This window comes from Emydura macquarii, unplaced genomic scaffold (assembly GCF_026122565.2).
Source record: "Emydura macquarii macquarii isolate MOO-44397 ecotype Brisbane River unplaced genomic scaffold, CSIRO-AGI_Emac_v2 contig_1386, whole genome shotgun sequence".
Lineage (NCBI taxonomy): Eukaryota > Metazoa > Chordata > Testudines > Chelidae > Emydura > Emydura macquarii.
The window spans coordinates 936,011-949,422 of record NW_027131523.1 but is presented as its reverse complement, the minus strand read 5'-3'; the positions used below and the strand labels follow the sequence as shown (position 1 = coordinate 949,422).

Sequence of the window (13,412 nt, the reverse complement as noted above, 5' to 3'; positions counted from 1 at the left end):
CCCGACCCCCCTGCACCCGGTGGGGCCCAGCGGAGGCGGGCCTGCGATGACGCCTCCCCCACGGTGCGCCCTGATTTGACCACCCCCCCGCCCGGCGCCGGGGGCCCGCCCCCCCCGCCCGATGCTCAGCTCAGTGTGCGTCTCCTCCTTCCGCGGGCGCAAGTCGGGCAGCCAGGCGCCAGCCAAGCCATGCGCCAGGGGGGAGATGGGCCGGCACGAGGAGAGCGAGAAGATCGTGATTAACGTGGGGGGGGTGCGGCACGAGACCTACCGCAGCACCCTGCAGACCCTGCCCGGCACCCGCCTGGCCTGGCTGACCGAGCCCGACGCCTGCAGCAACTTCGACTACGACCCCAAGGCCGACGAGTTCTTCTTCGACCGCCACCCCCAGGTCTTCGCCTACGTCCTCAACTACTACCGCACGGGCAAGCTGCACTGCCCGGCCGACGTCTGCGGGCCCCTCTTCGAGGAGGAGCTGGCCTTCTGGGGCATCGACGAGACCGACGTGGAGGCCTGCTGCTGGATGAATTACCGGCAGCACCGGGACGCCGAGGAGGCCCTGGACAGCTTCGAGGCCCCCGACGGCCAGGACGACGAGGACGCCGGCGACCTCAAGCGCCTCTGCCTGCAGGAGGACGGGCGCCAGGTCGGCTGGTGGCGCCGCTGGCAGCCCAAGGTCTGGGCGCTCTTTGAGGACCCCTACTCCTCCAAGATGGCCAGGGTAAGGGGGCGGACGGGGAGCGGGCCAGGGTCGGCGCGAGCGTGCGAAGGTCACCGGGAGCGTGCGACGGGGGGGAGCGCACACCAGGGTCCATGTGATCGTGCACGGGACTAGTGCAAGGGCCGATGCGAGTGCGCAGAGGTCACGGTGCGTGTGCAAGGGGACAGCGCCCTGGTCAGCTGAGTGTGCCGGGGGGGTGTGTGCAAAGGCCAGTTGGGGCGTACAAGGGGAGAGTGTCAGGGTCAACGTGAGGACACAATGGGCTAGTGCCAGGGTTCATGTGAGTGCGCTAGGCCATGTGTGCCAGGGTCAATGTGTGTGTGCAAGGGGATAGTGCAAGGGTGAATGTGAGTGTGCAAGGTGGTGTGTGCGGCAAGGTCAATGAGAGTGTGTGAGGGTCAGTGTGAGTGTGCAAGGATGTGTGTGACAGGGTTGATGTGAGTGTGCAAGGGGATAGTGAAAGGGTCAATGTGAGTGTGCAAAGGGATAGTGTAAAGGTCACTGGGAACTTGCAAGGGTGTGTGTGCCGCGGTCAGTGTGAGTGTTTGAGGGGATTCCTGCAAGGGTTCACGAGTGTGTGCACGGGTGAGTGTGGAAGACCTGTGCCTGTGCAGGCATTCTGATGTGTGAGTGTGCAAGGAGCACAGATGAGAGACAGGAGAGAGGCTGGTGTGTAAGAGAAGCTGCAGATGGGGGGGCAAAGGACTGGGGGCACAGGTGCATAAAGGAAATGAAGCGAGCGTGCGAGAGCAAGTGTGGAAGAGACTGAGTGTGCGACTGGGAGCAGGCGGGGGTGCAAGTGGCATGGGGGGCTGCTGTGCGTTGGGGTGCCGCTCAGCTGATAACTGGGGGGCTCTGTGATCTTTGGCGGGGGGACCCCGACCCCCAGCAGGGGGCGACATGCCCAGCTGGACCCTGGCCGGGGGGTGGGGACCATGAGCCCCCTGGGGTCAGCGTATGGGTCAGCCTCCCCCCTGCCCTACCCCTTCCCCTGACACCCCAGCCCCCTGCAGCCCTGCCCCCCCCAGCGTAGCTGTCCCAGCCCCCTGCCCCCAAGTTCCAGCCCCCCCGTACCTCCTGCAGCCGCCCCAGGCCCCCTGCCCCGCAGTGCAGCCCCCCAACCCCCCCCCGCACCCTCTCCTGCACCCCAGTCCCAGCCCCCTGTACCCCCCAGCACAGCCCTGTCCCAGCCCCCCTGCACCCAGATTCCTGCCCCCCACCCCAGCCCCCCGTCCCAGCCCCCTGCACCCAGATTCCTGCCCCCCATGCAGCCTTGTCCCAGGACCCTGCCCCCCACCCCAGCCCCCATCCCAGCCCCCTGCAGCCCTGCCCCCCCCCCCCCCCGGCTCAGGATCACGTTGAGGACAGCGGCTGGCGCTGGGCTGGTTCTGCAGAGGCAGTGGGTCGGGGGGGGGGGACCTGCACTGCAGTGTGTATCCAGCCCAGCTTGCCATCACCCCCCCCCCACTGCCACCGATGCATCTCAGCCCCCCAGCAGTGCCCTAGACCAGCCGGCCGCCAGGTGGAAAGGGTGAACCCCCCCCACTCTCCCCTCCCCGTTAGCTCCCAGGGACCCCGGGGGGGGGTGAAATGGGGGGGCTCCCTACTGGCCCCCCCCCGCCTCTAGTGCTTTGGTCCCGGGGGGGGAGACAGAGAGGTGGGGGGGCATGGACATGGACAGGTAGAGGGGGCAGGGAGAGAGCGGGCTAGTGGCAGATGGACGGCGGGGGGAGGGCGGATTGAGGGAGGGCCGGGGGGGCAGACGAGGGGGGGGATGCACGGATGGACAGATTGAGAGCTGGACGGGTGGATGCAGGGATGAATGGGGGAGGGATAGAGGGAGGGGTAGAGAGGTGGGGGGATCGAGGGGGGATGGAAAGGGGGGCAGATGGACGGACGGAGGGGTGGATGGAGGGGCAGACAGACGGACGGAGAGAGGGGCTGGTTGGACAGACGGGTGGATAACGTGGCCGCTGACCCGTGTCCGTCCGTCCGTCTGTAACACGCCGTGCGGTGGCTGTGCCGGCCCCCGGCCCGGCGGGCGTGAGGGGCGCGTGAGCACGGCCTGGCACAGGCTAGCCCCCCTCCCCTGTGGCGCCCGCCCGCCCCCCAGCTCAGCGCCTCGGGAGCATCGATGGGGCGGGAGGCGCTGGCGGGTCTCCTGTACCCTCGGAGCCAAGCGCAGGCTCCCCCCACGTCTGCCCCGGGCGCGGGGAGACCAGCTGTGCGGGGGGGCCCCCCCTGGAGCGCACAGGTGGGGTTAGAGCAGCTGTGTATGGAAATGTAACGGCCCCTGCAGGTGTGTAGGTGCACACGGACACACACCGACACGCACACACACGCATGGACACGCATGGATACAGACACACACGGACAGACACAGACACACAAGGACACAAACAGACACACACGGGCAGACACACAAGGACACACACGGACACAGATGCACACACCTGCGAACACAGATACACAGAGGGACACACATCAATGGACACACACACACACACACACACACACACGGTTCCGTTCTTTTGCATGTGCCCTGGCCGGAGTGCAGTGGGGGGCAGGGGTGCGGGGATGGGAGCAGTGAGGGGCTCATGGGTCTAGGAGGGGGCAGAGTGGGGGACTGCTATGGGCTGCAGTGGGGGCTCCAGGGGGCTGGGAGGGGACACCGTGGGGGGCTGGCATGCGGTGCTGTGTGGGCTCAGGGGGCTGGGAGGGGGAGCAGTGGGGGGCTGGTACGCAGCTCAGGGGTGCTCTGGGGGGCTGGGAGGGGGAGATGATGAATCCCCTGGCAGGGCAGCGTGTTGCAGACACCCCCCCCGGGGGGCTGTGGGTCTCAGGTTTATTTTGAGACGTCCCCCCCAGGCCTCCAGCTGGGCTGTTCTGACCCACGGGGTGGGGGGGGGGTTGGCTGGCACCGGCCCAGCGGACCTCACTGCAGCAGGAATTCAGCAAACTCGGCACAATCTCACCGCGGCCCCGCGGCCCCCCCGCGGCCCAGTTCCCCGGATCCCAGCAGCCTCTTAGCTGGAGGGGGGGCAGCCGAGGGGCCGGTGACCCCCCCGGGTGGGCTCTGATCATCTCCCTAATTAACAGGGCTGGGAGCCAGGACTCCTGGGTTCTGTCCCGGCTCTGGGAGGGAGGGCGGTCTGGTGGGTTAGAGTGGGGGGGGGGGGGGGGCTGGGAGCCAGGACGCCTGGGTTCTGTCCCGGCTCTGGGAGGGGGTGGTCCAGTGGGTTAGAGTTGGGGGGGGGGGGGGAGCCAGGACGCCTGGGTTCTGTCCCGGCTCTGGGAGGGAGGGCGGTCTGGTGGGTTAGAGTGGGGGGGGGGGGGCTGGGAGCCAGGACGCCTGGGTTCTGTCCCGGCTCTGGGAGGGGGTGGTCCAGTGGGTTAGAGTTGGGGGGGGGGAGCCAGGACTGGGAGCCAGGACGCCTGGGTTCTGTCCCAGCTCTGGGAGGGGGTGGTCCGGTGGGTTAGAGTGGGGGGGGGGGGCTGGGAGCCAGGACTCCTGGGTTCTGTCCCGGCTCTGGGAGGGGGGGTCCGGTGGGTTAGAGTTGGGGGGGGGGGCGGGCAGCCAGGACTCCTGGGTTCTTTCCCGGCTCGGGGAGGGGGAGGTCCGGTGGGTTAGAGTTGGGGGGGGGCTGGGAGCCAGGACTCCTGGGTTCTGTCCCGGCTCTGGGAGGGGGGGAGGTCCGGTGGGTTAGAGTGGGGGGGGGGCTGGGAGCCAGGACTCCTGGATTCTGTCCCGGCTCTGGGAGGGGGTGGTACGGTGGGTTAGAGTGGGGGGGGGGGGGGGGGGCTGGGAGCCAGGACTCCTGGGTTCTGTCCCGGCTCTGTTTGGTGTCTCTCTTCCACCCTCACCCCCCCATTAAGCAGATATCGATGCTCATTCCCGGGGCTGCAGGCTGCTCCCTTTCCCACCCTGCATGGGATCCGGGGGGGGGCTCCGTGTTCCCCCCACAAACCCCCTCATCTCTGCCCCCGCCTGCCCCTGGGGCCCATGCTCCCTCTGCCCTGATCCCAGGGTGACCTCTGGCTACACACGGCGCCATCGGAGGGCCCAGGTGTCGGGGGGGGGGCGTCCGGGAGTTGGGTTATTCCCCTGTAGAGGGCACCCGTCTCAGTCCAGCCGCAGGTCGGGGAACGGCTGGGGGGGGGGGGAATGGGGCCCGGGGCCTTTCCCCTCTAGGGGGAACCGGTCCCGATCCAGCCTGGGGGGGGGATTGGGTGGGGGCTGGGCAATGGGGCCTGGGGCCTTTTCACCACAGAGCGTCCCCGTCCTGCTGGGGAGGAGGGGGGGGGGGCCGGCGATTTCCAGACCAGGGCGACTAACCCGTCCCCCACTCCCCCCCCCCCCGCAGTACGTGGCCTTCGCCTCCCTCTTCTTCATCCTCATCTCCATCACCACCTTCTGCCTGGAGACGCACGAGGCCTTCAACCGTATCATCAACAAGACGGAGACGGTGGCGGTGGCCAACGGGACGGCCACGCAGGTGGCGGTGGAGGTGGAGACGGAGCCGTTCCTGACCTACGTGGAGGGGGCCTGCGTCATCTGGTTCACCTTCGAGTTCCTGATGCGCGTCTGCTTCTGCCCGGACAAGCTGGAGTTCGTCAAGAGCAGCCTGAACATCATCGACTTCGTGGCCATCCTGCCCTTCTACCTGGAGGTGGGGCTGCGGGGCCTGTCCTCCAAGGCGGCCAAGGACGTGCTGGGCTTCCTGCGGGTGGTGCGCTTCGTCCGCATCCTGCGCATCTTCAAGCTGACCCGTCACTTCGTGGGGCTGCGGGTGCTGGGCCACACGCTCCGGGCCAGCACCAACGAGTTCCTGCTGCTCATCATCTTCCTGGCCCTGGGCGTGCTCATCTTTGCCACCATGATCTACTACGCCGAGCGCATCGGGGCCGACCCGGACGACGTGACGGGCAGCAAGCACACCGACTTCAAGAACATCCCCATCGGCTTCTGGTGGGCCGTGGTGACCATGACCACGCTGGGCTACGGGGACATGTACCCCATGACCTGGTCGGGCATGCTGGTGGGGGCCCTGTGCGCCCTGGCCGGGGTGCTGACCATTGCCATGCCCGTGCCCGTCATCGTCAACAACTTCGGCATGTACTACTCCCTCGCCATGGCCAAGCAGAAGCTGCCCAAGAAGAAGAACAAGCACATCCCCCGGGCCCCCCAGCCCGGCTCGCCCAATTACTGCAAGCCCAAGGGCGGCCCCGGCGCCGGCCCCCGGCCCGGCCCCCCCGCCGACGCCTGCCCCCTGGCCCAGGAGGAGATCATCGAGATCAACCGGGCAGGTAGGGCCGCCCCACCACCCAGGGCCCTGCCCCGCGGGGATCCCAGCCCCGCGCCCTGCCCCATGGGATCCTGCCTCTCCTCCACACTCTACCCCACGGGGATCCCAGCCCCACCTCCTGCCCCCACGGGGATCCCAGCCCCATGCCCTGCCCCACAGGGATCCCCGTCCCACAGGATCCCACCTCTGCTCCACAGCCTGCCCCATGGAGCCCCTGGAAGGTCACCGTCAGTGGGCCAGACCCCCCCTGCGGCCCCCTCTTCCTCCAGGGTCAGCCTCACAGCTTCACCGCCCCCTCAGGCTGGACCCCCGGGCCTGCAGCCCCCCGAGGAGAAGCAGGGAATCCCATCTGCCTCGGGGCCCGGGGGCTTCTAGGGGGTCCACGTCCGGGCGACCGGAGCCACCCTCGTCTTCTCCAGACCTCCGCTGACGTGAGACCGAAGGCCCCAGCCAGCTGGGAGCCTGTCTCAGCCTGCCCCAGCGCACGCAGCCCGTCCCACCCCAGGTCACCCTGCGGCACACGGGGGAAACCGAGGCACGCGTGGGCTTCAGTTCCCACTTTGTCTCCCCCCCCAAGCCTGGGGGCACCAGCCCCTCCCCCATCGCTCCTCCACTGCCCCATCGTAGCACAACATCTGCCCCCAGTTCCTCTCCCCCGACCGCTCAACTTCCCCATCCCTCTCCATAGCTCAGACCTCGGGGGGGGGCTCAAACAACCCCCCCCACACACCCGTAGAGCTGGGGAGAGAACCCAGGAGTCCTGGCTCCCTGCCCTGCCGCCCACAACCTCCAGGGGCATGGTCAGAGCCGGGGCGGGTAGCCCAGGGCTGGGCTAGCCGGGGGCTGCGGTTCGGGGTTGAGGGGCGCTGGCAGAGACGCGTGTATTTCCAGACGAGGGTGATCTGGGCGTGTGTTCTCTCTCACGCACAATCACAGCCGTTTCTGTGCAGCGGGGTGCACTGCACCAGCTGTGCACAGGGGTGTGCGCTGGGTGTGCACAGGGGTGTGCGCTGGGCCAGGCGTGCACTGCACTGGCTCTGCAGGGGTGTGCGCTGGGCCAGGCGTGCACAGGGATGCCTGCAGGGATGTGCGCTGCGCTGGGTGTGCACAGAGCTGTGTGCAGGGGGCGTGCTGCCGGGGTTTGCACTGTGCCAGGTGTGCACAGGGGTGTGTGCAAGGATGTGTGCTGCAGTGGGTGTGCACAGGGGTGTGTGCAGGGTGTTGCGTGCGCCGTCTGTTGTGTGGTTGTGACAGGGGGGTGGAGCTCAGGCTGGGGGGGCTGCCGGTTGTGTCCGGTGGTTGTGCAGTTTGGTGCGCCGTGCGGTAGGCTGCGGGGGGGGGCCCCTCTGGCTCTCACACCCGCCCGTACCCAGAATGCTCAGGGGCAGGAGAATATGGCCCCGCTGAGGACTGGGGGTGGGGGGGGGGCACGGCAGATGCTGCCACATGGGCTGGTCACACGCAGGGACCCCCTCCCCCCGTGAGGCTGGGCACCAGGACTCCTGGGTTCTCTCCTGGCTGTGGGAGGGGAGTGGGGGCTAGTGGTTAGAGCAGGGGGGCTGGGCACCAGGACTCCTGGGTTCTCCCCTGCGGGGGGTGTCTGCGCGCCCCTGACCCTGGCTGTGTCTCTGGCAGACTCCAAGCAGAACGGGGACGCGGCGAAGGCGGCGCTGGCCAACGAGGACTGTCCCACCATCGACCAGGCCCTGTCGCCCGAGGAGAAATCCCCCGTCACCCCCGCGCCCCACGACCGCTACAGCCGCGACCGCGCCTGCTTCCTGCTGACGGCCGGCGAGTTCGGGCCGGCGCCCGACGGCAACATCCGCAAAGGTGACCCCCCCGCCCGGCTCCCGCCCCCTCCCCCGTGCAGCCCCCAAACAGACCTCCTGCGGCCCCTCTCTGCAGCCCCCCACTCCACCTCCTGCAGCCCCCCACCCCACCTCCTACAGAGCCCCCACCTGACCCGCAGCCCCCCCGCCTGGCCCCCATGCAGCTCCCCGCCCAACCACCCCCAGACAAACCCACAACCCCCGATACCCCCCACACTTGCCTGTGCGACCCCCTGCCCCCCCACAACTCCACTGTCCTCTGCCCCCCATGACACCCCCAATCCCCTTCCACCTCACTGACCCCAGCTGCCCCTTGACAACCCCCCACGTGCACCGCACCAACCCTCCCCCCATCCAATGGCACCATACATAAGGGGAACCCCCCATGGCAGGGAGACCCCCAAATCCCGCTTCCCGCCACCTCACTGAGACCCTCCCCCGGCCCCTCTGCTCTTCCATCCCAGCCCCCTCCCCATGGCAAGGACAGCCCCACCCCCCTCCTGCCCCACTCCCCCCTCCTAGCAGAGATCCCCCCATCCTCTCATCCCCGCCCTTCCCCTGAGCAGGCAGCGTGGAGAGACCCCCCCCCCCGGAATTCACATGGGCCCCCCCAGATCTCAGCCCCCTTAGGAGCAGCTGCTGGGACCTGCAGGAGAGGGGCAGACCGTGGGGCAAGCCCAGGTGGGGGGATGACAGTCCTGACCGGGGGGGGGGGGTGCTGAGGAAGGGGGGGGCACAGGCTTTTCCCTCCAGACAAGGACTTGGAGGCAGGGGGGATGTTTGAACCCCAGCCCCGGGGACACGACCCTTCCCACCACACCCGAGGGGGGGCTCAGAGCCCAGCAGGTCAATACATCCATCAAACCGCCCCCCAACCTCCCCCGCCAGGCCCCAGGAGCAGGTGAGTTGTGGGACGGGGGGTACGGGGGGGATGGATGCAGGGCAGGGCGCAGGGCGGGGAGCGCAGGAGGGGCGGGCCACAATGGGGGTGCAGGAAATGCAGTGGGGGGGGTTGGTGCAGTGGGGGGTGCCGTGAGCAATGGTGCATGGGGGAGACCTGGGGGGCAGTAGGCGATGGTGCAGTGGGGGGGAGCCAGGGACATGGTGCAGTGGGGGGGAACTGGGGGGCAGTAGGCGATGGTGCAGGGGGGATGATGCGGGGGGGAGGGTTGTGGGGGGATGGTGCAGCGAGGGGGCGGGGGGGCCGGCGGGGATGAGGCACCCAGCAGGTGCACTGGGGGGGGCGCTGGGGGGCGGGTCCCTTCTCCTCCCGCTGCAGCGCCCCCTCCTCACGCAGCGTCTCTGTCTGTTTATCTCCCCCGGCCCCCGCCCGGGCCGGGCCCCCCAGCCGCGCCCCCTCCCCCGGTGCCTGTGTGAGCTGAGCGCCGGGGCCGCCTCCTGGAGCCCCCCCTAGAATGCAGGGGTGCAGGGCACGCTGGGAAAGGGTGAGTAGCCCCCCCTGGCTCCCCCCCACTGCTCTGCACCCCCCCCCCCCGATTCCCCTCCCCCTGCACCCCCCTCCCGCCGTCCTCCCAGCCGCGGCTTATCACGAGCTGCCCTGCAGCACGGACGCCCTGCGCCCCCCGCCCCCCTGCGCCCCCCCCCACCCCAGATCCCTGCTTCGCCTGCCCCGCATCCCCCCCACCCTCCCTGATCCCAGACCCCGGCCCTTGCATTGCATTGGCCCCACCCCCTCCAACACACAGGCCACGCCCCTTACCTGAGACATTCCACAGCCCCCCTCGTCCCTAGACCTCCCCCACCAGATTCTCACAAGCCCCTCCCCCAGTCACCCCCCCCCCAGCCCCTCGCTTTGTATCCCTTGCTTTTGCTCGGCTCCATCTGCGAGGCAAATATGGGGCCTGCCCCCCACGGGTGAATACGAGGGGGCCCTGCGAAGACCCAGGCTCCACCCTGTCCCCCGGCCCGGTGCTCCAGCCTGGCTCCCTCCCAGCCCCCCCCCGGGGGACCCCTGCAGTGAGGCAGCCCCCCTTAGGGTCAGTCTCTCACTGGGGTGAGCCCCTCGGCTTCCCCTCCCCCCAAAGCCTGCAGCCCCCCCCCGTCACGCTCAGAGCCCCCCGCTGCGAGTCCCCCTGGATGGGACCCGGAGGGAGACGGACACCCCCCCCCCGAGGGAGCCATGTACTCCCGATCTCCTTAATCTGGAGTGACTCTGGGCCAGCCGTGTGAACGCAGGAGGGTTTATTGGGTGTCTGGACCTGGCGCAGAGAGTGCGTGGTGAGCCCAGAGAACAGAGTTACAGCGACGTCCGTCCGGCTCAGGCCCCTCTCAGTGCCAGGACCCCCCCAAGCCCCTTGTCCTCCAGCTGGTCACACCCGGCCAGCGCCGTGCGCGGAGCCGTCCCTGGGCGTTAGTTGCTGGGTGCCAAATGTCTGGGCAGTTGAAGGGGCCACTGTCTTCCCTGGCTCTCCCCGGGCATGGGGGACCAGGCCCAGCCAGCCGGCGTCAGTCACAGCTGGGTCTCTGCCCAGAGCAAACAGCTGTTTCCCCTCCCCCCCCCCCGTTAGCCATGCAGCACACCAGGGAAACTGAGGCACGCGCACTATTCATCCAAAGTGTCATGAAAAGTTCCCGCTCCGTCACGCCGCCCAGCTTAGAACGACAGCACAAACCCTCTCCGGGGAGCTGGTCCCGGGACACGCCGCCCCTGAGGGAGACAATGACGCGGCCAGGAGGCCAGGGTGACGGACACGTCCCGCGCTCCTGGCGGGGTGCGTTCCCGACTCTCCGCCTTGTCCCTGGGGGTGGGAACAAAACAGCCTCGTCCGTCACCCTGGCCCCCCGGCCGCGTCGCTCGCGGGGTTGGCGTGTCCCTGGACCCGCTCCCGGAAGAGGGTTCGTGCCGTACGCTAGCTTGAGTGGGGGTCTGCACACGAAGGGGGTCCCCCAGGTGGGGGTTAGGGAGAGTCGAGGGGCCTAGGCGTGGGGCAGGAGGGGTTGTGTGGGGCTGGGGGGGGCTCGCATGGGAGAAGACAGATCTCCAGATTCATCAGGGGGGAGGGAAGAATGGGGCCGGGGGAGACAGGAGCATAGGTGCACGGGGGGGGGGGGGGGTGAGGTCAGGGGGCGCAAGGGGATTCCCCTCGTATTCACCCCGGGTGGCCCCCATATTTGACCCCCATTAACGCCCCATTTCATACGTCTTGTAGGCTTCGCCCAGTGCCCCTGTAATCCCCCGGCTGCGTCAGCCAGGTACGTACCCTGCCCCGCCGCCCCGTGGGGCACAGGCCCCCCACCCCTAAAACCTCAGCTCTCTGCTCCCAGCAGCTGTCCCTTGGACGCCCCCTAACCCCCCTCGGACTCACTGCACCCGCCCCCGTCGCGCTCCTGTGCCCCGTGTCACTGTTGACGCGGGCAGAAACCCGCCCGGGCAAACCGGCACCGGGGTGGCCTCTCCGCGGGCGCCCGGATCCCCAGCGCGCCAGCCGAGCCCCTGGGCTGCAAAAACTCCCATTTGGCATGTCCCTGGTCGCCTCGGAGGTCGGCCGGGCCCCATGGTATGCAGGGACCCCTCACCTGGCACCGTGATGCGGCTGGTTCTGGGGTGGGGCATAGGGGCTGGTTATACGGGGAGCCTGCACAAGCGTATGGGACAGGAAGTGAAGGGGGCTCTGAGCTCCTGCCCCCAGAGCTGGTTACAGGCCGGAGGGGCCTGTGGGGCCAGGTCTGAGCTGGGCCTGGAGCCCCTGCCCCATGGTAGCCCCGACCCAGCAGCCTGGGCTGGGATCAGTGCGACAGCCTGGTACGACACACGTGTGACACACACGACTCCCCCCCACCTCCCGCGCACACGCACCGGCTGGGACCCCGCAAACACGCCACGCCTGTGCCGTGTAACACGCCCGCACACGCCACCCGGGCCCGGCAGACACACACGCACGCAGGAGACCCTCACATGGGACCCACACGCCAGCCCCAGCACACGACGCATCTTCACCTGGGATGGAGAACTGCTGGGTTCTCTCCCGGCTCCCAGAGGGGAGTGGGGCCTAGTGGTTAGAGTGGGTGGGGGGGTCTGGGTGACCCCCAAGCCATGAAGCAGACACCCTTAGCGCTTAAAGGGGTGGCAGAGGATATCCCTGGCACCCCTCCCTGCCCCCCAGACCGGAGCAGGCACAAGGAGAGTGTGGCCCCACATGAAGTGGGTCAGAGCTCCATGGCAGCTGGGGGGAGGATATTTGCAATGCTGGGGGAGGTGCTCAGGGCTGTGGGGTGCTGGAGTGGGGGTGGGGGGATGGGGGGGATGGGAGCTGAATGATGCCCAGGATTGGGGTCCAGGGGTGAGTCGGTGGGGGGGGGGGACTGGTGGAGTGCATCAGGGTGTGGGTTGCTGTGTATTCGTTGCGGGGGCCTAGGTGTTGGGGGGCAGGGGGCCCTGTGGGTCAGTCGCTGCGTGGGGTGTGGTGGGCTAGAGGGTGCTGAGAGTTGGGGGGTGCCCAGGGCTGGGGTATTGTGGGGCATGTGGGCCTTGGTGGGGGTGTAGTGCTGTGGGTTTGGGGGATAAGGCAGGGTGGGGGGTGCTGAGGGGCGGGGGGGCACTGTGAGGCAGGGATGTCGGGGGGGCACTGAGGTGGGGATGCCGTGGGTCGGGGGATAACGGGGTCAGGGGGTCGGGGTGCCGGGTGCATGGCCCCCACTCACCCCCCTCTCTCTCTCCCCCCGCTGCTCCCCCCCAAGGTTATGAGAAGTCCCGGAGCCTGAACAGCATCGCGGGGCTGCGCCTGTCGCCTGCCCCCAGCCCCCTGGGCTCGCCCGGCGCCCCCCGGCGCCCGCGCCCCCCCATCCCCTCCATCCTATAGCCGGGCGGCCCGGCCGGACTCCAGCCCCCCGACTTTTTAAGCAAAAAGAAGAAGAACAAACAAAAAAAGGAGGCCGAAGAAAGGAGGCGGCGTCACCGGGGGCAACGGGGGCTTCGTCGCCGGGGGCAACGGGGGCTTCGTCGCCAGGGGCAACGGGGGGACCGGCCCCCCCCCCACTTCGGCTTCTACAGGACACGCTACATGGCACTTTCTGGAACATCCATGAGTCCCCGCTCTGCCGCCCCTCCCCCGCGCCTGCAGCAGGACGCCTGGGTCCCTCGGGGGAGGGGCCTGACCTGGGGCTGGGGGGAGGGGTAGAGTTTATATTTTTGGCGGGGGGGGGAGCCTTGCTCTGAGAATCCAAATACTGCAGGGGGGGGGAACCAGCAAGAGACAGAGCTGGTGGGGGGCTGGGGGGGTCCTGGAGCCCCCCCACCCCCCACAGCCCCTCCCTACCCCACCCCGCGTCTCTGGGTCCTTCAGTCCAGTCCCTCCGTCTGTCCGTCCCTGTACGCACCCCTCCGTCTGTCCCCCGCACACGGCCCTCCCGCTGTCTGTCTGTCCCTCTGTCCATCTCCTTCCATTCGTTGGTTCGCTCCTCCTGGCGTCTCTCTTCATACGGTCTGTCTGTCCGTCCCTATACACCCATCTGTCTGTCCATCCTTGTACACCCCCTTGTCTGTCCATCCCATTGACACCCTTCTGTCTGTCCATCCCCGTACTCCCCCTTCTGTCT

General features: G+C 68.6%; 1 protein-coding gene across 2 annotated transcripts; it reads left to right on the top strand.

Annotated features, from left to right (window-relative positions):
• The first annotated feature begins 121 nt into the window (after positions 1-121).
• Positions 122-12,965, top strand: KCNC3 (potassium voltage-gated channel subfamily C member 3). Of its 2 annotated transcripts, XM_067552166.1 has the most exons (5): positions 122-721; positions 5,086-6,028; positions 7,663-7,857; positions 11,027-11,069; positions 12,555-12,664. In XM_067552166.1, the coding sequence occupies exons 1-5, from the start codon at positions 122-124 to the stop codon at positions 12,559-12,561; spliced, it is 1,788 nt and encodes a 595-aa protein (XP_067408267.1). In that variant the 3' UTR covers positions 12,562-12,664. The 2 variants fall into 2 exon arrangements, with proteins under 2 accessions (XP_067408267.1, XP_067408266.1); XM_067552165.1 differs by lacking the exon at positions 11,027-11,069 and having other exon boundaries at positions 12,555-12,965.
• Positions 12,966-13,412: the final 447 nt, after the last annotated feature.